The sequence below is a fragment of the Dromaius novaehollandiae genome, chromosome 1, assembly GCF_036370855.1.
Source record: "Dromaius novaehollandiae isolate bDroNov1 chromosome 1, bDroNov1.hap1, whole genome shotgun sequence".
NCBI lineage: Eukaryota > Metazoa > Chordata > Aves > Casuariiformes > Dromaiidae > Dromaius > Dromaius novaehollandiae.
Genome location: NC_088098.1, coordinates 65,154,330 through 65,178,754, shown reverse-complemented (window position 1 = coordinate 65,178,754; position 24,425 = coordinate 65,154,330). Strand labels below are relative to the sequence as shown.

Genomic DNA, 24,425 nt, shown 5'->3' with positions numbered 1-24,425 from the left:
TGAGAGCAAATAAAGACAGTGGTTTTGTTTTTTTTTGTTCAGATCATCTAATGATTTTAAAATTTTTAAAGAAATTCCTGGCTTATATATTTGATTAATCTTAAAATCATAATTACTACACTTTTTCCCTAATCTTAGGTGGTATTTATTGTGGAAACCAATGTTCAGAACCTGTTGCTCTAGAATTCATGCGGGTTCATATGGAATAACACAAAAGAAATGCATAAATGTAATTAGTGGTTAAACTAATATTAGTTTCTCCTTTTAGCAGTGATCAACTATGTAATAATCCAATCGCCATGACTCCCAAAGTATATCATACCAGTTGTATATGGATATATGCTGGGTTAGGGAATTGTTTCTTGAGTCGACTGACTCCCCACTATGTCATAATTATTTTTTCCCTATGTCATAATTATTCAAGGAGTAAAATTTTTCCAAAAGTATGTTGGGGGCAAGTAAAATGGAAAGGAAATGTTTAGGAAAAGATAATGGTGTAGATTTTTGTCAAACTAGGTTTTTTCATTCTTAGATTCTATGTTAAATTCTGTGAGTTGATGATTTTTAAATATTATATGGTGCTCTGTCACAGCAGCCTTAAGTAAAATGCAACTTTTTATCCCAGCTCAAGAACTTAAAAACAACTTCTTGGAGGTTAAGTCTGAGAGTGAAGTTATTATTCTCGACAGCTATTACATTTGCCTAATTTGTTGAATAGACTATTTCTGTAGTTTAAAACTCTTTGAAAAATCATTTATCAATCTGGAACAAAACTGTTTGATACTGAAAATTGTAAAACTACAGAAATCCAAAGTAATTTTGGCAGAGGGGCCCTCATTGGAGGTGTTTTTGTGTCAGCTTCCTGTTTGCTAACCAAATTTGGCTGAAGCCTTTCTGAAAGCTTGTGTGGATGGTCCGCTGCCATTTCTTCAGGATACAAATGCTTGTGGTTTACCTGAGGAGGTGCCCCGGGAGACATTTATGCCTCTTAAAAATAAATAGCTCCTCCATCTTCCCATTCCACCTTCTCTCCTTTGATCTGCATTATAGAAATTTGTCATGCCTCCAGCCAGACAGGAAGAGCAGCGGGGTCAAGACTGTCTTTTCTGGTTGTTATTCACCTTAAAGTGAAACCTCACTTCGGCTGAGTACATTTGAATGTTAGCACTATTAAGAATAGATATTATTTTCCTTTTTTAAATTTAAAAGGAAAACAAATTATACACACTGAAAATGCATTAATGTTGCAGTAGGAGTTGATTTTAAACCCAGAAAATTAAGGTTGTATTTCTGACAAAATTAGCTTTGTCATGTTGTGTGCATTTTTTTTCCTAAATCTGCTTTACAGTTTGTTTGTAGCTTAATTATTTTATAGTTTTGTCATGTGCACATTTTTTGGAGAGTAGTAAATAAGCAGAGAGCGGGAAGAAACTTGCTTATCTAGTGCTTAGTGACTGTCTTTTTTTTTTCTTGCTTTTGAGATACTGTCTTGCATTCAGTTAAGTGACTTCCTTGTACCTTCACTCAGAATTTATCTGTTCTTAGATTGGTTTGTAAAATCTTTACTAGCTTACTGCTATGTTTTCTATGTACTGTCTCCTTTTGTGTTCTATGCTTCACTCTACTAATGACTTTAATGTGCATAGAAGATGGTAAAAATTACTTCAGAAGGTCAAGAAAAATAATAAATGACCCCTCAGAAATAGTATAGGTATTGATTTACTTTTTTCTACAACTTCATTAAATTTTGCCAATTCTGTCTCTCACTTTAATTTTCAACAATATCTAAAAATCTTTAATGCTTACCTGTAGGCATATAAAAACAATATAGTAACCTGATGGCATAATTGAGCACTATTTTGCATTTAGGTGTAGTTGGACACATAGCAGTGCTGGCTCAGGGCAGGAGATTTGTAAGGTCAGGATTGTCGATCTTGCTACCTAATGCTTAGTTAGCTTGCTTATTTTAGAATATACAAGCTGGTATGGCTCTTTTTGATGTCTGTGATTAAACTCTGCTTGATTCTATGGGAGTAGGGTTGGATTTTTAATATTGTGTGATGTCTGATGACAACAGGATCATATATGCATCCTTCTTTTTTCTGCAATAAATGCAAACTACTATAAAAATACATAAATAGAATGAAAAAGTGGAGTAGAAAAGTAGAAGATACTTTTCAGTAACAATCTGTAGTTTATCATATTGTCTTCTTTCCCAAACTCTTTATCTACCTGAAGTTAGCCCTATTTTGAGCAGAATGTTAGACTAGATGACCTCCAGATGCCCCATCCAAACTAAACTATTAATGGGATTCTAGGATTAGCAGGTATTGGTTAGTTCTGCTTCAAGGTGCTTGGGATTTTTTGTACTTAGTGTGGAGAGGACATGCAGGTTTATAATTTTTAGATTTAGATTTTTAGGGTTCAAATCAGAAGAGAGATGGAAGGAACTAATGTTCTGCTTTTTTATTTTAAGGAAAATTCTTTGTATGTAATACTATTAAGTAATTTTAAGTGATTTTTTTTCCCCAGGGCTTTCCTATTATTCATGTTTTCCCTTAAACTAGATACAGCACATTTTTCAGTAGAAATTGTAAATGTCAGTTATGATGGTCCTAATTTTAAGACAAAAATCTTGATGAAGAAAACCCTGTCACTTGTTTCCCCCCTACAACTCAGCCCAAATATACAGGGATTCTGTTCAGACTTTCATAAAAGGTTATTTTTGTTGTCTCCTCCTCACTCTTCATTCCCTGAGGATTTGATTCCAGATCTGGAAGTCTTCAACTGTAAAGCAAATAATTTAGAAAGCTTTGCACTTGTAAAGTGGCTTTATAATGGTAGGAGGTTTTGCAAATATAACTGTAATGAGTGCAGCCATCTTTTGCTCTAATGTGTTTCTATTGGGTAATGAAAGTGGTCGAAATTATAAGGAAAAGTGTGGTACTGCTACCAGATCTTTCAGTTTTGTTGAATGATGGAGTCCAGTTTGAAAGTCAGTGAAACTGTATGTCATGCGAGAAGAAACAGACTAAGGACTTAAGATAGCAATGCTGTGTAGTTTTTTGGTGGCTGATAATTTTCTTGTGTATGTTAGAAGCGTATACCTGCTCGGGCAAGCGAATTAGTAGGGAAAGCATATGGAATAGAACTAAAAGCATGTATCAAGTACCCTGCAGTTGTGGGTGAGTTTCTGAATAGAGTGGAAGGAATATAATACCGCGCATATCTGCTAAACACAGTCTTAGTTTCCCATTTATGGATGTCAGCACGTAAGTAGCATATTAGCTTGTCTGGACATTTACTGCTGAGAGTGTACTGCCAACACTAGGAATTCCGGACATCTTTTCAAGATAAGATAGGCATATGATGCAGTAAAGCTCAAGAGTTAAAGTTGGAACAGATTTTTTTTTTTTTTTTTTTAAGAGGGTCTTTTTCATGTGACTACCTGTACAGAGTCTCCTTTGTACATACCTCCTTGTACAGTATAAAATAGTAGAGGTTTCTACTTAAGTGAAAATACATACTGGAATATGTAAATACTTATGCAAACAAAACACTGCAGAACTAGTTGCTTTTTAAAAACCACTCACATAATCCCCTTTTCAGATTAACCTCTTTACATGCAGGCATTTGCATTTAATATATTGAGCTTTCAGCTAATGTTTTAAACTCCTTAGCCTCTTCATCTACAATAAAACCTTTTTCTTGCTTGCTGCTAATACCTGCATGCCTCGCGTGTGCCTTTATTTTTTTTACCCTAGAGTCAAAGGGGAAGTGGGAAAGTGATGTTCATTAGATGCTCAAAAGACAGTATATTACCAAGAGAAGCTGTCCATCTGCTTAACTCCACCGATTTGAGAATTACCCAAGTTCTCTATACCATGTCATAGTGTGATCACACACACAGGACTTTAAAGTACGTTATCCCCAACTATTACTTTGTATTATTAATGCTGTTTCATACATGATACAGACTCTGCTATTTAAATAGAAGTGGAATACTTATCTCAGGAGATAGATACCCACGCAGTTTGCATGCACACTGCTCCGTAGTGCTATCTTACCTCCAGGTTTGATGTAGAAGCAGTTGAGCTGAGTTTCATGCACCAGCTTCCCCTTGTACTTCGTTTCAGGTTCCCCTGGCAAGTGGCTGGTTAGCGGGTGATACGCTTGCCGAACAAAGGCTTGAAACATTTTAGAATTCCAAAGGAGCTTTGCAACAGCTGAACCTGAGTATGTTTTCTGTATATATTAAATAAAAATTCCTTTTGGTTGGTTGTTTCTTACTCTGGAAATATTTAATGTAATAGTCTTGCACTGAAGTTAAAACCTCAGTGTTGCTTAGAACTACTGACAACTTAGTGCTTTCATCTAGAAACTATTTTCCAGCTCTGAAATCTCAGCAGTATCTCTTGCATTATCCTTCCTTTCCTTGCTCTTCACTCCTAATCCTTTCCTTGTCCTCTGTGCCTAACGCTCATTTGGAGCCTTCTCCTCCCCCTGTGGTTTTTCAGGAAAACTTGGATTGAGGAGTGAAGATAATGGGCGCCATCCACCCGTCAGCTCATCACCTCACCGAGCCATGACGATCTCTGGTTTCTGTATATCAGCACGGACTTCTCTGATAATATTCTCTTGTGTTTGAAAAAAATAGGTTTGTCTAGTAGGACGTGGACTTCACTCCTGACATAGCCAGAAAACTTCCCTTGGAATGTGAGCTTGCTTGTTCGCCGTCTCTTTTATATGTGTGTGTGTGTATATATATAAAAATATTTGTAAGCTTCTCTTAATGCGAAAGAGTGTATCCTACAGTGCACATAAAAACTCCTCACTTCTGTCTAGTATTGATTTAATATAAGCTCTTGACTGCCTTGTCAGCTTTGCCTTCATCAGAACAAGTCTTAAATCGGCATTAAACAGTATTTTTCAATTACGGGAGGAGGAAAAAAAAGAAAGAAATCCTTTTCAAGTATAAGATAGCATACCCTTTAAAGGACAAGGAATGTGTTCTATATAGGAACCCAGTGCAACTGTTCCAGTGGAATTCCACTAAGGCTGCAAATGCAGTGTTGCTTTTTTGTCGTAAGAGGCGTACGAACTAGTAACAGTGCTGGGCTTCGTATTTGCCATCTGCGGTGCTTTAATGGTTATGGCTGCAACCCAGTGGTTGGTTTTGCAGTGCAGAGCTTGCTTTAATTAAATGTAACAGAATATAAAGTCTTTACATCATAATGTATTGCTTAAAAATAATCTTTGCAAAAAAATGTGTTTGTACCTGCTAGCTTCATTATTTTAGACATATGTACTGCTAGGTCTTTTAGAGTTTTTTTCAGTAATCCTTTTGCATAGTAGAGATATTATTCATACGAATAAAAACAGCCACAGATCCAGTAGGCAGGGGGAAAAAAAAGAGTAAGTGATGTAAGACACATGCTTCAGGTCAGATGTTGACAATAAAGGGAGTAGGAAGATTCTTCCAGTGAATCATCTGGTGCTGGTCTGACACAGGATATAGACTTTCAGTTTGATGAGCTCCAATGATTCTTTTGCCTCTGTCAAACAACTGCTTTTCTGTAAAATTTCCGGATTATTTGCTTAACAAAATACAGTGTTAAATCCTGTACACAGGAATTTGAACTCACTGTGGCATCTTTCAGTGGGAAGGTTCTTGAAATTTTGTAACAATTAATTAGAAAAGAGGAGAGATAACATTGGATTTTATGTAAAGTATCATATGCCTTCCAGCAGTGCTTTACTTCTTTTTGCATTTCAGTTGTCATCTCTCTTCTGTTTTTACTCTGATTTCTGTCACATGAATATTTTGTACATCTTCTTACCATACTGAAAACAAGTTTGGATAAGGATTCAAGTTTGTACTGAGTGAGTTAGAAGCAGAAGGAAGGGACAGAATGAGAATGAGGAAGCAGAAGGTGAAAATTGCTGGTATGTTTTTTTTACCTAAGAGATTATGAATGGGTTAGTAAAACACCACTGACTTCTGAAAAAAAATGAAATGATACAGTTTTACTTCCTGCATGAAAATAAGGCAATTGCTGCAACAAAAATCTCCCAATGCACAGTTCTGAATTTGAACTTGAATTGAAACATATTGCTATTCTATATTCAGCAATGCAAAAATTGCAGAGTATCTCCCAGCATTGCTTCAGTATTCTAAAATGTGTAGCTGCTAATATAACATGAATTTGATAAATATGGATTTTTGGGTGCTCTCATCTGTTGGATTACAGGTTTAAAATAAAGAAATGTTCATTGTTTAATTATATTTTCATGGTGACAAGCTTGATCTCAAAAGGTACATTCTGTTTCTCCCTCTGTACATGCACACATGGGTCTACACACACACACACACACTGCTTTGTGCAAAAGAAGGTAGAAAAGTCAATAAAATGCTGAAGTTTATAGTAATTTGAACACTAAATTAAATAGTTTAATATTAATTTTTAAAGTTATACAAATACCTTAAAAAATGAAATTATAGCAATCAAAGGAAAAAAGCGGTAAGGTAATTTAAAAGAGGTGACATTTGTATCCTCATGAAATAAAAATGACTGAATTGCAGTTTCCACAAGAATAAAGTAGGTCATAAAATATGCTTAATAAAATTTAAATATGCATAGAGGATAAAATGTAATTTTCAATGGAAACTCCATAGTTTGGCCAAAGTAACTGAAGATGATGACAGCTGACTATAACAGAAGAAATGGCTACAGAGTAGTGCAGATTTTTTGGGGGGGAGGGGGCAGGGTATTGAAAAAAAAATCTTAAAAGGCTATAGCAAGTAGCCATAGTAAAAGCAAAGATATAAGATACGCTGTAAACGGGAACTGAGAATTGTGAAATTTCAAAACAAGTAGTTGACTTGATATTTGCCTGTTTCTACAGGATGTTTGTTTTATTTTTCTAATTTTTTTCAGAAAGGAGTTGATTGTGTAGGAAAGGTGATGAGATGGTGAAATTGACTGCTTCCAAAGTGCTGGAATATACAGAATATACAAATGGAAGAACACATTTTTATTTTTTTAAAAAATTTTGTCAATATTATGATATTCTTTAGATGCTACACATTACAACAACAAGTATATATTTTCAGACAACTTAGATTGTTGTTGTAGGTTGACAGCTTCATCCTGATCTGCAAATGTATTTCCATTAGTGAGGATCTGAAGATATGCAATGGAGAAATAAGTGAGATGAGATCACAATAGTCAGAATTTTAAACAACACCTATAGTTGAGGTTGCTTATTTTCATAATGAAGCCTTTTTTCAAGTTGTTTATAATTGTGCATGACTTGAACTGTTTTGGATAAGAGCTCATCAGACTGATTATAAGAAAAACTCAGGATTCAGGAAACAATAACATAAAATAACATGGTGTTGAATGCCTACTTAAGGTTACAGTATTTTTCCCTTCTTTTTTCCTTTTTTTTTTTTTTTTTTTTTTTTTAACTGAAAAAACTAATGCCAGCAGAGTTTGAAAACTCAGCCTTGAACCTGAAGGTGGCACTGGAATTAGACATGTCCTTTGGCAGGTACATCAGAGATGAAGCTTTCAAAATTTGGGGGAATACATTCCTAGATTTGGCTAAATTATGAATCTATGAAAACTGCAGTGGTCAAATCCTGTTGAGTCCTGTACCTTGAAGTATGTCATTTACACTGGAGCAGCCTTCATCCCCACAGGACTAGAACACCAGATATAAGAAACGTAACAGAAGCTGCCACTTACCTTAGCCTAGTGGAAGGCAAAAGATAAGGAAATATAAAGGCTAGAAATAGAGGAGATGAAGGCAGCTCTCAGTCGTATTCTTTAAAATAAAAGCAAACTATTTTTTTCCTCTCCCAGGTTGGAAGAGCAGTGGTGCTTCCTGTTGTCCCCTTCATTTCAGCTGAGAAGGAGAGTTCTTCTCATTGCTTTAACTTTTAGGGTGATGTGCATATAATCAAGGTTCTAGTTTAAACTCTTCCACTGATAATTAACTGTTCTATGACCTTTATAAACCATATTCCTGAGAAAGGGCTTCAGAGATAATCCAGTATAACTTCCCTTTTTACAGGTTTCACAACTTGTAAAAGTTCATTTCTAGCATTCTGGAAAGAAGCCTATATCTGTAGTACTAGAGGGGTGGTAAATATAATCTTTAGATGATTTTTTGCTAATGGGATACTAGTGTGTATGCTTTCCTGCTAATGAAAGTTATGGATATATATTTAGTTTAGATTTGAGTGATGGTGGGTTTTTGTGTATGTTCAGGTCACTTTATGAAGATGAGAGCCTGGCTTTGTTTCAGTATGCATGGAAGACCTATGTAATAGTTTGCAGTGCAAAGTTATTGGGGATAATGGAGCAATGGTAAGCTAGTATGGATAATAAGAGCTTCAGATGTTGAGGAGTTACGTTTCTTGTTCCCACTCAGCCATCCTCTGATGGATTTCTTTCACAGGAAGGTTGCCGTTGGTGACTCAGGATATCTGGGTTTGGTTTTTAGCCTTGATAAAGACTTCCACATATAGCGTTCCAAAGTCAGCATCTTGTCATTTTTCTATATCAAAATTGAAACCGTAGCATTTGTCTCTCTTAATATCTCTTCACTTAGCTTGTAAGCTCTTTCAGTGAGAGACCGTATAACCATTCCTGCTAGAAAAGGCAGTGGAGCTCCAGTCTGATGTGGATGTTTTAGGAGTCTACTGTGAAATAGTAACGAGAAACACTTGTTATTTATGAACAACGTATTTATTTTTAAGAACAATACAGGTTTTATTAAGAACAACTTGTTATTTAAGAAATTGATAGCCTAGCACCTACAGACCTCCTACCTCCATGTCACTGTCATGCATCATCATGATTTAAAAGTTATTTGGAACTGATGATGCAGTGGCAGCAGATGAGACTAGAAATCAGTGGAGGGGAGAAAAAAATTGCACTAAGCCAAACGGATCATTGCATCAACTCTATTCCTGTGTCATGACTGAAAATTTCTTGTAGCATCAACAAAAATCAGTTTTAAGGGAAATCTTGCAAATTTGGTTTGCTTTTGGGATCTTTTCCAAAAAATAAAGAACCTGCTGTTGGACTCTTGCATCTGCTGAGCCACATGGAAATAAATGGATCAATGGAAATTGAAGTTTCTTACCAAGCTGACATAACGTTAGCTTTGAGACTACTTGAGGGACATTCTAATGAGCCTGTTTTGCTTGTCCCTGCTGCAGAGTTGATGTTCTTTTCAATTCGGAATTTCCTATAGATTTTTCTTAAAAATGTGTCTCAAATCAGGCTATCAGAGTAGAACCTCAGGCATGATTTTATAAACAAATCACCATCTCTGTTTGAATTGTCATTTCTTGCCCAATGAGATCAGTAATGCTTATTGGCTCTGTATCTGGAAGTCTGTGAATTAGTCATCCACCCTTCATTAGGGGTTGAAGACCACAAGGATATTTCAGGGTCCATTTTATTAACAAAAAATTTTTTCATGGATTGATTTTAAGACATAGTTCCAGGCACAATTAAACAGATGGTGATGAGGAACCTTTTCTTGACTTTAATAATGTTGCCAATCACTGCCCACTCTCTAACCATCTGCTTTTGGGGAATGGGGTTTTGGAGGGCTTTTTGTTTTGTGTTTTGGTTTTATTGAGAAGGTTGTTTGAATAGTTCCCTCCTCAGTTGACTTTAAGATGACTGGTCAAGCTGAAAAAAGGCTTTTTCACTCTCGAATCATTTTCATTTTGTGTTAAGATGTCTCTGAGGTGGATTTCTTTTCCCTTTAATAATTTTTTTTTCTGCTTGTTCATGTGTAATGTTAATAACCTTTGAAATAATAGAAATACCATGGAAAGTCATCTTTTCCCTGTCCATGTTAAAAGTGACCTAGAGAGGTCTATCAGGAGCATTATCAAACTTTAAATGAAAGAGCAAGTGTCTGATTGTTTAACAGGGCTTTTTTCTTCCACTTGCTTTTTAGGAATTTAATTTCCACTGGTATCAAAATAGAGTTTTATATTGTCCAAAAAATCACCTTTTTTCAATGTCTTGGGGGATTGTGGGTATATATTTTAGGTTGTGCTGCTTTATGTAACATAGAGGAGCAAGAAAAGATTGCAGACCTGCTGATGATAGTCCCACATGACTATCAATATGGTATAATAGGGTGAAATTTATGTTTTTATTATTTATTATTTTTAAATACCTAAATAGTGATGCAAAATACTATGTTTAAAATGATTTAAAGTTGCAGAATTGAGCAGTCCTAGATTGGCAAATACCAAAATTAAGGTTGCCACTGCAACCTCTCCTTTTTTGTCTATAAAATATTAAATTATGTGATCACATATTCTTTTTCTGTAAGGAATCAAATCATCAGTCATCAAATAGTCTGAATGGTGCTCATGTAAAGAGCAGCTTACTCAGTGTTCTGATTTTTCCCTCATTGCTAAAATGTGGGCCTCTTGCATACTGCTGAAGTCCTGCGTTAGAGACAGAACTACTAATTATTACTTTTTCTGTGATACTCATCAGTATACTAGCTGATACCTTGTAAGTAAACTGAACCTTGTTCAGATTAGAAGTATTATTCCTCCTGTTTTACAAATTGGAATCCTGGGGCAGAATAGTTAAGATTACAAAGATCCATTAATGTGGGGCATCTGACTTTAAATTACTTGGACCTATTTTTTTCAGTATATTTATCATTCACATGTTCAAAAACACTTCCTGCAGACTGCAGTTCTGGTTAAAAGTGGCTGGTATTTTTGCAGATCAAACACACACAAATTTTATATCCATGTCCAGGATCTCGAATCAAACACCGGGAAGTGAAACATACCCAGTTAATGATAGCCACTTCTGATGGTATTTTGCAACACACATATCATTGCCTAAGGTCTCTGGGGCAGCCTTGGAGATGTTCTTCAGCTCTCCAGGGTAGTGTGCAGCTGCCTTAGCTGCAGTTCTTTTACATCCTCTTTCCTTTCTTGCAGTCCTGTCTTACTTTTTCTTGTGTTAAATGATGTAGAGCTCTGACAGGGAAGTTTCCTTCACTACTTGAGTCTGAGCAAACTGGAAGGAATCAGTTGTATCATAATCATAAAGGCTATATTATGGACAAAGTAGTCATATTTGCATTAGAGTAGAATGATACAAAATTAAGAGGTTGTGCTTTAAATGGTGTTTTAAGTTTAAGAACTTGTAAATCTAAAAGTATTATTGTGGGTATAATCTGCTTTGGATACTTTTTGAGTAGGTCCTGCAAAATGGTTCTTGGCACTGTAGTATTTTAACATGCTTATCAGAAGAAGAAACGCAGTTGTTATTAATAGTTTGCAGCTTAGTCAAATATTGCACGAAAGGTAGATAGCAGAGAGAAATGATCATCAGCGTAAAGCAGTCTGGCTTCCTTGTAAGATGTGCATAGACAAACTGCATTTCAGTGTAGTCAAGTGTGGATTTACGTATTCAGGAACAAGAGCATAGTCCATACTTATGAGATCAATACCCCAGGAAGCATGACAGCAAGAAAAAAACATTGAAGTTAAAGTGAATAGTCAACTTTTTTTTTTTCTGGATTTTTTTTTTTTTTTTTTTGGCAGGAAGTTTAAAACAGTTAGTTACAGGGGAGTCTCAAGTAGGAAGTTATGGTATTTCCGTATTTAATGTTATCCATGCTTAAATATTGTAGTCTGTGTATCAGTAGGTTGAAAAAAATGACTGCAGGTATATCCATTGAAACAAAAACTTTGATAATGGAAACATCTATCCAGAGCACAAAAGTCTAACAGCTGGAAGCTGAAGCTATGCAAGACTAAAAAGAATAATCCTAAAGAAAACCCCTTTCTTTTTAATGGGGTCCTTAATCCTTAACATGAATTATGAAAGGTGATAAGAAATTCTTCATCATTATAAATAAACTTTTAATTTTGAGAGGTTGGAAATTCTCATCTATAATTCTGGTAAGTGGCAGCTGTCAACTTCTGCTTATGAATAGTATTCAGTGCTGTAGTATTTGTGAGGTTAAGAGAAAGACTTAGCCAAAAAATTAAAATTATGAAGCGGAAGCTTTAGAATTGGCTCTGAAGTTGTGATTTGAAAATTAAATAATTTAATTTCTGAAATTAAATCACTGAGCAGTATTAAATGAGCTTCACTGATTTTGTTAAAAATTTTCAGGTTTGATTTATAAGCTACCTTTTTAAAATTCTAACAATTCTAAGGACTGATACACTTTAATTTAATAAATTTAATTAGCTGATTTAACTAATTTATTTATTTTACTTGAGTTCAATGCTAACTATTTCTTGCTGATTTGATACCTGTGTTACATCCTTCTGGTTTATCTTAATCTTGTTAAAACATAACCTTGGTAAGGTTTTTTTTCCTTTAATAAGATCAATTCATTACTAAATCTCATTTCTTTTAGTAAATAACATGAGTTCAGAGCTGTTGAAAATGGATGAATAGATGAATACCAGCTTGTCAGTATAAAATTAGCTCTCCTTATTGGTCTTCTGTTTTGTTAGCTACTTTCCATGTAACTGGCTTGTTTGGGGAGCAGAAGGCATTTGGTTTTGATGTATGTATGTATGTTTGTTTGTTTGTTTGTTTTACAACAGTATCTCCCTGAAAAGCTTTATAGGTAAAGCTGGGTGTTCAGTGACTTAATATTTCTTCTTTTGTGCTGCAGCAGAAGAATCTCCTTTGTAGCTCTACTGTTTAACGATTATGTTTTAACGTGAACATTTTAGATGGTGCAATTATCACTCTGCAGGTGATTCTTAGATCTAGATTTTCTTTTTGTCAAATAGTCTGATGGAGATGACAGGGTGTATATAAAAAATCTATTTAAATTTAATCCTGATAAGAAATATATTATTTTCATACTAGTACAAAGCTTGCAGTGAAACTAGTATGTGTATTTATCTCTTATTAGTGAAGAGCATGCTGGGTTACTAGCTTAATAATTACAGTTTGTTATCATCTTAGATTCTTTGGCTAGTCCTGGATTTTTATGTGTTCATATATATATATATATATATATATATGTATGTATGTATGTGTGTGTATATATATATATATATATATATAAAAGTTGTCATTTTATGTTTGTTATTAATCAAGATGATGGCAGTTAGTACATGTATTTATCACTATAATTTCCATTTTTTGTTTCCTTAAATGTAGATTAAAGTAGAATATATTGTAGTATAACTTTACGCCAGAGTTAGACCAGGTGATGAGCACTCAGTGTGAACACATAGGTTTAGTGTACTTCAGGTACATGGCATCTCAAAGATTTCCACCCAAACTGTTGCCTTTTCACTGGTACCTCATTCTCCCATGCATGAGGAAGAGTTCATTGTGCCTTTCGAAGAGTCCGTTGTGCTGCAGTAAGCTGAACAGCTCTAATTCTTTCTGATTCTTTCTCAGTGTATTTCCGAAGTATTCATCTGTTCTGGACAGATGAATACTGGGGGAAGCGTGGAAAGAAGTGGAGGACTGTCCAGCTGTGAAAGATTTTGCATCTTCACTGCTAAATGGTTAAGCTGTCAGCTCAAAGAATATCAGGCTTGAGTTTCAGTCTCTACTTTCTTTCATCTATGCTTCCTAATCTGAGTTGGAAGTACCATTTGATTGAGGTGAGAAAGTGTGTGTGCACATGTGGAAGTCAGTAGGATGAGGCTGACACTGATAACATCTGGGCTAATTCTGCAATGAAGACAGCTCTCCGGAGGATATTCTGACTAAAACATTCAGTTAAAATGGCATATATTGTTGCTTTGGTTGGACAGACATCATAATCAGTATCTTGACTCTGTGATCTGAACTGGCTGGGCATTTGTTTGAAGTGCATTTCAAATGATGAATTGTAGTTTTATAAAATCTGAAATGGTCCTTTATAGTGGCAGTCAGACAGTTTACTTGTTTTTTGTTTCTGAGTTGAGGTAAGCTAGCCTGCTTCTGCTGTTGATTCCAGTCTTTAAACTTTAATGGCCAGAAGCAGTGCAGTATTTCCAAGGGATTGTCTGACTTCAAGTTTATCAGATTTTCATGAATATCCTATGACTTGTTCAGTCAATTGGCCCATAGGTGAATCTGTGCAACCTATCTTGCATACTGGAGACGCCACTGGCTGTGGCAGAAATAATAAAAAATTTTAAGAAAGGATGGAGCAGATAACCAATGTTTCATCAATACTCGTCTACACTGGAGATTTTTTTATAACAAAGCATCTCGATTTATTAAAACAATTTTGTCTTGTCTGGACAGATGAGGTTTTCAATCTGTTACCTTGTTGCGTTCAAGAATATGGTTGTGTTACCTGTAATATGGACAACATCTAACAGAACAATGAATTTTTCAAATGTGTTTAGATAGAAGATTGTTTAGTTTAGTACTATTTTGGAACCTTGCAAATCCTTCACACACTTTTGTGTAAGTTTGCAGTTTATTATTTGATGCTTACTATGGCATGTGCAGGAATATTAACAACTGTTTTAAGTTCAGTTTTTAATGTTAATGTCCATTTTACAGAAAGGAGATGAGTTGTGCAGTTCACACCAGCACTTACATTGTACATATATACATGGATTTTAGAACCTCTGGAGCATATTATGCTACTTGTCTTTCTTTTAGCTGAATAATAAAAATCATCATCAATCTTTTTGAAAAATTAATTAAAGGACATTAAAAGGACTATACATCTTTTAAAAGTTGTTATTTGTTGTCTGTCTATAGGATGGCTGTTCTTCGTTTATGCTTTTCACCAGTATGCTCTCTTAAACAGTTAAAGCATTTTAGCGATATAAAAGATAACAAATGGTTGAAAATTTGAGGGGGAATGGAGATAAATATTACGCTTGTGTCTTACAAAGAGCTGCACGTTCATTTTCTTTTCAGACTTTAATAAAGCCAGTTTATACGAAGTATGCTGCGTTTTTGGCTCTTTGTAATTGAAGAATCGATCGCTTTTGGATCGCTCTAATACAAAGAAATACTACATGACTAGGAATAGTGTTACACTTGTTTTCAAGCATTTACTGCATCCATTTAGTCCCCTCTCAAATGAAAACTAGCCCCTACTGTGTTCGAAGATATGTTAGGAATTACCACATATTAGTGAGATTAACTTTTGCTGCAAAGTGAGGGTGGTGGCGGGGGGCGCAGTTAGTTGCCTGTTTGCTATCCTGTAAATGGGCAGAAAGACATTGCACAAAGTTGTGGTAATGATACAAAGGGGAAGGTACATATTAGCTCTTTAAGTGCCTCTGTCCTCCCCATCTTGCAGCAGATTTATGCCTGATGTTAAAACTAGGACAGTTACCCTGACCGACGTGGACAGATCATTTTTGAGAATATGGGCAGGCAGTGTTATAGATTTATTCTTATAAAAATTATATAACATGGTTGTGAGTGGAAAAACCTCTCTGTTTATGATGATTGTGGAAGCTGCTCTAACTACAATTCCATTACGGTTATTACCATCACGATGGTTGCATTAGTGGTGTGTACATATGAGAATTCTGTACTATTAGTAAATTTAAATCTGTTGTTGCTGGGCAAAACTGCAGGCACTTACGTTTGCAGAAACCAGAATCTGAAGTCTGAACTTAGATACAGGTTTTCTAATCCTGGAGTTGGTTACAGATAATTACTTCTTTGGAGGTGAAGGTCATGGGCAACCTGATAGGAAATCTGCAAAGAGGAAGAGGTGTGTTTGTGCTGCTATAACAACAGTGGTGGTATATTATGTAAGAGAGGCCTGGAAGTTGTTAAAAACTAAACGAATCTTTCTTGCTTATATATATGTGCAACACTTCTCTGCCTGCAGTACACTAATCCTAGCGGTCTAATAGATGGATATGACAACTGAAAAAAATTGACAGAGGAAAAGGATTTAAATAAAAAAAACCTGATGGTTTAGTGTTTTGGAGAAAAGGATCAAATATCTCTGCCTTCAGTGTAGGTTCAAGAACTCGTAATGTACATCCTTGGAGATATGCCTTTGATCTTTTTTGATTTTACTGGAGGATCTGAGTTGTCATATATATTTTTATAGAGGGGGGGAAAAGAAAGACAGAAATAAATTTAAAAATTCCTTTGCAGGTTACCTTTAAATATCTACCAGGTAGAATTGCTATCAGGTAGAATTGCTATTTGAGAAGATGCTCATAGTTTGTGTTTGATGTGCATTTACAGTGTCCATATATGGGATTTGGTTTTATGATAAGGAAGAATGCCAAAGAATTGCAGAGCTCATGAAAAAGTAAGTGATGGGTAAACAAGACTTTCTGTGCTTTTTTATGTATGTATTTCTGTACATACATGCACATTATATTACAAGGATGGTCATACCTCTCTACTTTAAACCTATTTCTGTAGAATCTGTTGAAAGTAAAATTTTCATACAGCTGCATTTTATATGTTCAAAAATAAGTCACTGTATTGCAATACTTTTTCATAATTCACTGTCTAGCTTACCTATCAGAGTATAACAGTGCATCTGATTTATTCCCTGATGCCTCAGAAATCTGTTTTGAAGAACTGTATTCTTTGGGGGGTTAATATATTTTTCAGTTTGGCAAGATTTTTTTTAATGTTGCTGTTACCTTTTTCTTCACATATTAATGTAAGTGAGAGCAATCATGAAGACATACTGTAATAATACAGTTTCTGTGGTTTTATCCTCTTTCTGCATCATGGCTGAATTCCTGCTTCCTCCTTTCTTAGCAGTATGTACAAAATTCACTTAATTAGCTCTGACTTCATGACTCTTATATACTTAATAAAATTATTTTATATAAGTTCTGTAAACTCAAATTTCGCAATCAAACCAGAGATCAAAATTTCACAGAGAACCGTGTTCTCAGATGTATTTTAATCTTACAATATCATGGATAGCCTTTTAACTGTCACTGCTTTCTCCGTATGTCCAGAATTGATAGGGGCCCATTTTCCTTCTCTGCCCTCTGGTCGGTTTAATAACTGGCTTATTTGCAATGATCCCATTTTTGATTATTATATTCTGCAGGTTTTCATGTTTATTTGAAGGAGGAAGGAGCTAAGTCATTTAGATTTTATCAGCATGTGCAATCTAAATTTTTTAGAGGTGTAATGTGGAGGCTATAGTAAAGGAACCTGATAGAAATTGGCAAAGAGTGGATTTACCAGTTGCCTATGCTGTATAGGATTTGGAGATGTTGTGTCACAGCTATTCTGACATTTCTTTTAAAGGATAGGAAGAGGAATGATGTAGGTCCAGGTCTTTGTCATCCCAAGAAAAACTATAGGAGACTGATACAGTCAAGCTGACAGCATTAGATACTAGCAGAGCAATGCAAAGGCACTGTCAGAACTGTGAATCTCTCCTTTTCAGGTCGTCTGTCCCAGTCTTAACAGCCTGGTTAACAAACGTGTTTCTGTAGCCAGAAGCATGCTGAGGAAGTGACATCAATTCTGATTGCCAAAGTACCATGTGCCTATTCATGTCCTGCGGTACAAGTCCAAACAAGGCTCATGCTCACACATTTAGATCCATAGCAAAACACTTTAACCATTCTACCGCTGTGTTCCAGATAGTATTCATTATAACATACTGGCTGGGAAATTAGTCATGTTTCCTGTATGTCTCTTTTTAAAAAAATACCTGGTGCTCTACATTTTGCAGTGACAAAACATTAAGAAACACAGACTGTGACAATGGTGGTTTTTTGGTTTTGCTTATTTGTTGTTTCTGCTGTGTGTCCTACAGCTCTAAAATGAGTCATTTGTGACCCAAGAAATAATTGATGGGGCTGAATTTACAGAAATAAGCAATGAACCCTAGGAAGCCCAGGTTTTTGACAGCTAATTTTAGTTAACTAGCTCAAGTTGCAGTTCGTGGTGATTAGGTACTCTCAAACTGGTAATTTACTACAATAAAGAGTAGTTTTCAGAGGATTCATGCTATTGTAAACCATGTGTAGTGGTTTATAATAGCAGTGTTGCATTTAGATAAAAAACACCCTGCAGCTCAGCCAGTTGGCTGTGTGTTATAATTCTCAGCGTTCTGCAATAATAATAAAGCAGCTGGGGCAGGAAATTGGTCATTTGCTAGTAGTTAATGACTGATTTGTGTGTGTTTGCCATCCTCCACCACCAGTAGAACTGAATAACACTATAAATTCCCTGCTCTTTCTGAGTATAGAAATTGTGAGTGACTTACAAAAAATTAAGCCTATGACCTAATGTATTCAAGATTGAAGAACACGTATCTCATGCTGTATCAAACTGTTTTAGTATAGATCTTTTAATATAGGTGTGTTAAATATGTTTTAATATTGATGGGGAAAAATGAAAATACTCAAGTTTTGTTTAATTATGGTAAAGTAGCAGTAGTTAAACTTTATTTTTTTGTTGTTTTTGTCTTGTATATTCTCCTCTCACCTCCCACTTTCAGCCTAACTCAACAGGAACAATTCAAAGCACAGCAGGGCACAGGAACAGGAGTGTCCCCAATGATCATGAATTCTACTAATAACAAGGAAGTGGATATCTTACGGATGCTTACCAAGGCCAAAGATGAGTATACCAAGGTGAGGCTTGCTCTCTATAAAATGAGGGCATTTCCTTTTGGTGATACCATGATGCCAACTTGCTTGACACTTTACATTTTAACACAAAACAGTTCTTTTTGTAAGAGTTCTACTCAAAGCAAAACTGGCGGTCTGATTTCAGACAGTATGCTCTGTCAGTTGTTTGTCAGAATTTGCTAAGGATTCAAAAGAAAAGAATGCTGTGAATAAAAATTTCTGAAAGGAAAACATGTATATGATTATTTACTTGTTGCACTCTAGAGGTTAAAAAGAAGTGTAAACTTGAGGCATGTATGTTTCTGGCTTTGATTTTGACCCATAGAGCTCCTGTGCTCATTGCTAATTGAGTAGCACCTTAAAGTTTGTTAAAGTTGTGTCCTATTTCTGGATGAAGTATTCAAACTCTCTAATAGTTTCTGTGGTTTGCACAGATCATTTCCCCTCTGGAAGACCTTTAGCGTTGAAGTTACTGCCTCTCATTGTGGTCATTAGCTGGTTTGGGGCACTGATGGAACCCAGTATGGTTTAAGCCCTTGGGTTGCTTTGGTCTTCGGAAGCTTCTGAACAAAGAAGTAACTAATGGACTAATAATGTTCTATATTATTGAGCAATCAAAAAAGTTTACTTTAGGGAATAAAAATTTAATAATTTTAATTATTCCTGTATACCCTGCAAATTGTTTCACTCTGCATTTCCTACTGCTGCTCCCTGTCTTTCATGTTTGTTATCATATAATAATAAACTCATAACATAAGAGTTTTGAGTCTAGAAATATATGTATCTTACACAATTTGAAGAGAGAAAAAGTTGTTTTTCTGAAATGTGGCTGCTAATAAGAACCTCGGAAAGGTTATTACAGACTCTTTTAGTTATGGTGAAATGTAGTTGTTTTTCTTGTGGCATAGCTTATTTTGAAATTAAGACCTTCATATTTTATGTAAGAGGTGAATTTCATGTTTTATAGTGGACAAAAACACCCTCAGAACCTGGTATCTGTTCTATATTTGAATAATGAGTAACTAACTAGTGTTTGCGTAAAAGAGTGTGATTTGATATATTCTGAAATGTTCAAGGATTTTTCATTAACCACCCTTAAAAATACTATAACTGGAAAGATGGAAAAAATACTAGACTGTATTCAGATACTACGAGAAGGGTGTATGATAAGTCTAAAGAAAATTATCTTCCACATATAGATGAACACACAGAAAATCAAGACAGAGGAAAGGCAGTGCTGGAAGATGTGTTTAAGTAACAGATTTTTTTAATTTTTTTTCTGCAGATAAGATATTTTGTAAATTTGCTTCTTATCCATACCTTTAATCCTTTTGCTTAAAAGTGGTTGCTAAGGAAATCACATGAGAACTTCCCCTTCATCTGGGACATGAGTAATAGGAGTATTTGACCTCATAAGAACTGGATGTGTGTTTCTTCTCATTTTGTTAGTAATATAAAATTAGGAAGAATGCATGAAATGCAATGAGAACCACTTTTGCATTTAATGTCAGTATGTTTCAGAGCAGTCATGCTTTTTGGCTGCTTTATGACATATACTTTTTTGCCAGAGTATGTCTTACGACTTACGATGCAGATGTGCTGTAATCGGTCATGAAGTCTGTTGTTCTCCTTTGTGAATTCTGCGTGGTTTTGGAAAAGAGGGTGTTTTGAAGTTTTGTGAGCCATAGAATAAGAGCATCAGTTTTCAAAGCATCTAAAGAGTTTGCTGAATTTTAAGTCCCACAGTAATATTTTGAAGAGTATAAGTAACTTTGAAGAGTATAGCCCATTCTCAGAAGTAACTTACACATTTAGAGGTTATGGGAAAAAAATGAAATGCTTAGCCTTCCCTCTCCCCTTTTCTTTAGTAATGGAGCTTTAAGCTGCTAAATTACCAAAGCATTTTTGAAAAAAGTACTGTTAATGTATCCTTGCCTTCTCTTGATCTCTGGTGGAAAGAAGTGGTATTAGCAGACCTCATAATAATAGCTAGAGAGATAAACAGTTCAAGAGCTCCTAGGGTGCAGAACAAAGCATGATGAAATGTGTTGCTCTTTAACTGTTGTGCCTTGTCTTGCGCTCCAAGGTACAGTGGTTTTAGCTCTGTGTGGCACAGTTCTTCTATCGCATCTACCATTTATTGCACCATCTGTCTCTTAATCTGACCTTTAATATTAAAGACCAGAGGACATGATAAGGTGGATATCCTTTGGCTGGTTGATGTGCCCAAAATAACTGAAGCTTACTTGTCCATTGCTAAGGACACACAACCATTTGATATGAGCATCACTTCCAGCAGTGAGCAGGCCTGGCCTCTGGATTTTATTTCTGTTCGTTGACTCCTTCACTGTCTTTCAGCAAAGTGTTCCAAAGATACTGACCTGCTCAAACAGGAATATAATTTCTAGGTTTTCAGGTACATTCTTACCTTTTGATTTGTTATCTGTAAGAAAGCCTTAATACTCTCTTACCACCTCTCCAGAAGGTCTATCTTTCCAGAGGGCACTGTGCCATAATCGGCCTAGATGATGCAGAGCCTATGCTACTATTCTTAAACAGTCTGTATTTGTTCTGAATGTCTCACTTAAGCAGGGCTTTCTCTGGGAATCCTAGCTGCTATTGCTGTTTTTTGTGATAATTCTTGTCCTCCTTAGCATTCTTCTTCCTCAGAGCATCTTGTAGACTTTCATGTGACTGTACACTAATGTTTTCTTGTGGTTGCTTGACATGCTAGATAAAAGTCCCTGGTTTCACGGGCTTCCTAGCTCTGCATTCCTTCTCTGACAACTTCAGAGTTCTCTTTATCGCTTTCAGCATAGCCATCCATCTACAAAACCCTTCTGGACTAAGTCCCATCCAGTCTTGGTTGACCTTTCCTTGTATCAGGCCTTTTCGCATCTCCTCCTTGTACTTGATAGGTCTTTGCAGCTCATATTTTCTCCGAGAGTCAAGTTTCTGTTGTAGAGGAAAAGATGGTGAAGTGACATGGTATCTGTTTCAGGAGAACTCCAATACTGAGCTACCATGCTTGTCCACTGTCTGTGTTTCCTTTGATGACATCCTCTTCAGTCTGTGCTTGAGCCTCATATGGTCCAGGTAGACGATGAAATCTCACAATGCAGAGCAATTGTTTGCCTCAAATGTTTCTGTTGACTGTACCAAACTTGCCTAACATGTCCTATGTAGTGTTTTTGTTCATCTTGATCGCTGTTCATCCTGTATGTCTCTATGTTGCTTAGCCTTTTTTTGACTTGGTCTTAGAAGTTTTTCATTTCTTCTGCATCTTTTGTAGAAGCAGAGTTTTGAACAAGATATATGACTAAAGGACTGACCTCTGAAGTAAGCTGTAATAATCATGAAGTATTGTAGCTGATCAGTACTCTTCTGCTTCTGTCTCTAAAGCATGTGTTGACATTTCTTTCATACTGCTTTTTGCCATTTGATGGTGGTGTCTGATATCTTATTTACCTGCTGACCTGACAGTGGCTTGAAATGTCATGCAGATGTCCATAATTTACTCATCAGCAACATGCTACCAGTGTGCCAAAGTGATCTTATATTCTGAGCTTCAGCAATTATTGGTTCCTTTAAAATCATCAGAGGCTGTTTCTTCTTCAGCATACTTCCCTGTATCAGATGCCAGCCAACCATCCATGTTATCATATCATGGGAGCAATACAGAGACAGGTTAACTTCATTCTCTATGGGCCTTTTTGTATACTCCTATAATTTCTATTTTCCTTTTGCTGAAGAACTTAATCTTAAAAAATGTTCATATCGTGATAACTATACTCAGCTCTACTGCTTCTCTCCTCATTTATTTATGCTTAGTGCTGGCATCATGCAAAGGATGACAGTGGAACTTAAGCTACTTACGGTTTCTGAAGAATTCAGCTCATTAAAATACACTGGAGAAATAAAGGCCTAATATAACATATATTTAAATCCTGCAGAACTCATTGTGAAAGACAGAAGAGTATGTTATTGATTGTCGTTGAGGAAAGAAGATAAACACATGTTTATATGTTTTTCCCAAAATAGCTATGCTGAAAAGTAGCACTGAGAAAGAGGTACATTGAAAAAAAAGACAGCATTCTATAGAAAGATAATAATTTGGGAGAAAAAAGCAACTTGATTTTACTGAAGTGTGTCTCTGTGTGATATCATAATAGTTTAGGATCTATCCAATCTAGAAAAGAAAATTATCTTCACTTGTTTTAGTATTGATCAAATAGTGGTTACACATGCTATTTTGGGGGACTTTCAAGAAACTTTCATCTGACAATTACCTAGATAAGGTGCCTAATTGTCATTAAGTGAATGAGAGACAACACAAGTCACCGGTCGGAAACTGGCTGAGAAGGTGATTAAGAATAAATTGCAGGCATTTGATCTAGTGTTTAAAAAAAGAAAAAAAGTTGATGGAGTTGCAGAAGGCTCCATACTAAGACTGGCATTGTTTGAGAGTCCATGTGAATTGCCTGAAAAAGATGATAAAATAAAGTTTGTAGAAAACAACAAAAAAAAATTAAATCACTCAAATCCAAGGATGACTATGCGTAAGCGCAGAAGAATCTAAAAAAACAATTTGTATGGGCACTGCGATGATAAATGTAGCTCAGAGTTAATAAATGCAAAGGAAATCTTTGTTTAGTGTAAAAGTTTTAATTCGTTAGGCTTATTTTCCATGTGGGCTTTTCACGTTTTCTTCTGTTAAGATTTTGTAGCAATCCATTTATAGCTATTCTAAAAATGAACTGCAAAGCTGAAACTGAAACTTCAGTTAAATATAGGTTTTTATTGACTGCTTCTATTAATCAGGCCTTGAATCATATAGAAGGGAGGTAAGCATGAACCAGCTTAAAAAAAAAGAAAAAGTTTTGCCTACCATTAAAAGACTTTGGACTTGTTTTTTCGCTTGAATTTTGGGATGTCTTTAATCATGGAATTTGCACTGTACTGCAAGATGGGTAGAGAGACTTTGAATAAATGAAATACCTTATTCTGGGGCAATTATTTCTAGGTCTTTGTTCAGAGAGGGGAAATATTGTAGTTAGGTTTAAATAGATTTTCATGTTGAGTGTGACCTACTCAGATTAACCATGATGCACTCACTACATGATTTTATATTTAACTGAAATTTAATTTTGCTGTGAAGCTCTCCATTGCTGGCAAAGTCAGTGTCTTGGTTTTGGCCATCTTGTCATGGTTTTTCAAAGCTAGTGCTTGAGGCAGTTTCTCACTTCATGCAGTAGTGATACAACAGGAAAGAAGATGCAAGTGCTTCTTTTTTCTTTAAACCAAATGGATAAACTGCCTGTAGCATGATTGATTCTGTATGTTTTAAAATTATTTCTGGGAGTAACCTTTGAACCAGAAATTGGTGTATGATAGAAGACAGCCAAGTCCAATAGAAGAAAGCCGAGTGCTACACTTCTACTTTGTGAGAGCATGTCTTCAGAAATTCATTGCAAAAGGCTGTCACTGTTGAAACAGCACAAGATGATTTTTGAGCAGAAACTCACAGAATCTCAGAATCACTGGGGCTGGAAAGGACCACTGGAGATCATCTAGTTCAACTCCACTGTTCAAAGTAGGATCAGCTAGAGGAGTAGAGCTCAGGGCCATGTCCGGTCAGGTTTTGAATATCTCCACAGATGGAGACTCCACAACCTCTCTGGACAACCCATTGCAGCATTTGACCACCCTCACGGTAAAAAAAATTTCTTATGTTTAAATGTAATTTCTTCTATTCCATTTTGTGCCCGCTGCCTCTTGTGCTTTCACTGGACACCACTGAGAAGAGTCTGGCTCCGTCTTCTTTTCACCTTCCCACCAG

General features: G+C 35.7%; 2 protein-coding genes across 2 annotated transcripts in view; one reads left to right on the top strand and one right to left on the bottom strand.

Moving 5' to 3' along the window:
- The window catches only part of LOC135328880 (voltage-dependent L-type calcium channel subunit alpha-1C-like), a 76,754-nt gene extending 72,363 nt beyond the window's left edge, over nt 1-4,391 (bottom strand). The window contains exon 1 of the mRNA XM_064515191.1: nt 4,068-4,391. Coding sequence (XP_064371261.1) covers nt 4,068-4,197 — 130 coding nt within the window. The 5' untranslated portion in view covers nt 4,198-4,391. The remainder of the gene's footprint in view (nt 1-4,067) is intronic.
- The window catches only part of DCP1B (decapping mRNA 1B), a 46,229-nt gene that overhangs the window by 8,120 nt on the left and 13,684 nt on the right, over nt 1-24,425 (top strand). Inside the window, exons 4-5 of the mRNA XM_026116989.2 lie at nt 16,215-16,281; nt 18,454-18,589. Of these exons, the coding sequence (XP_025972774.1) occupies nt 16,215-16,281; nt 18,454-18,589 (203 nt within the window). The remainder of the gene's footprint in view (nt 1-16,214; nt 16,282-18,453; nt 18,590-24,425) is intronic.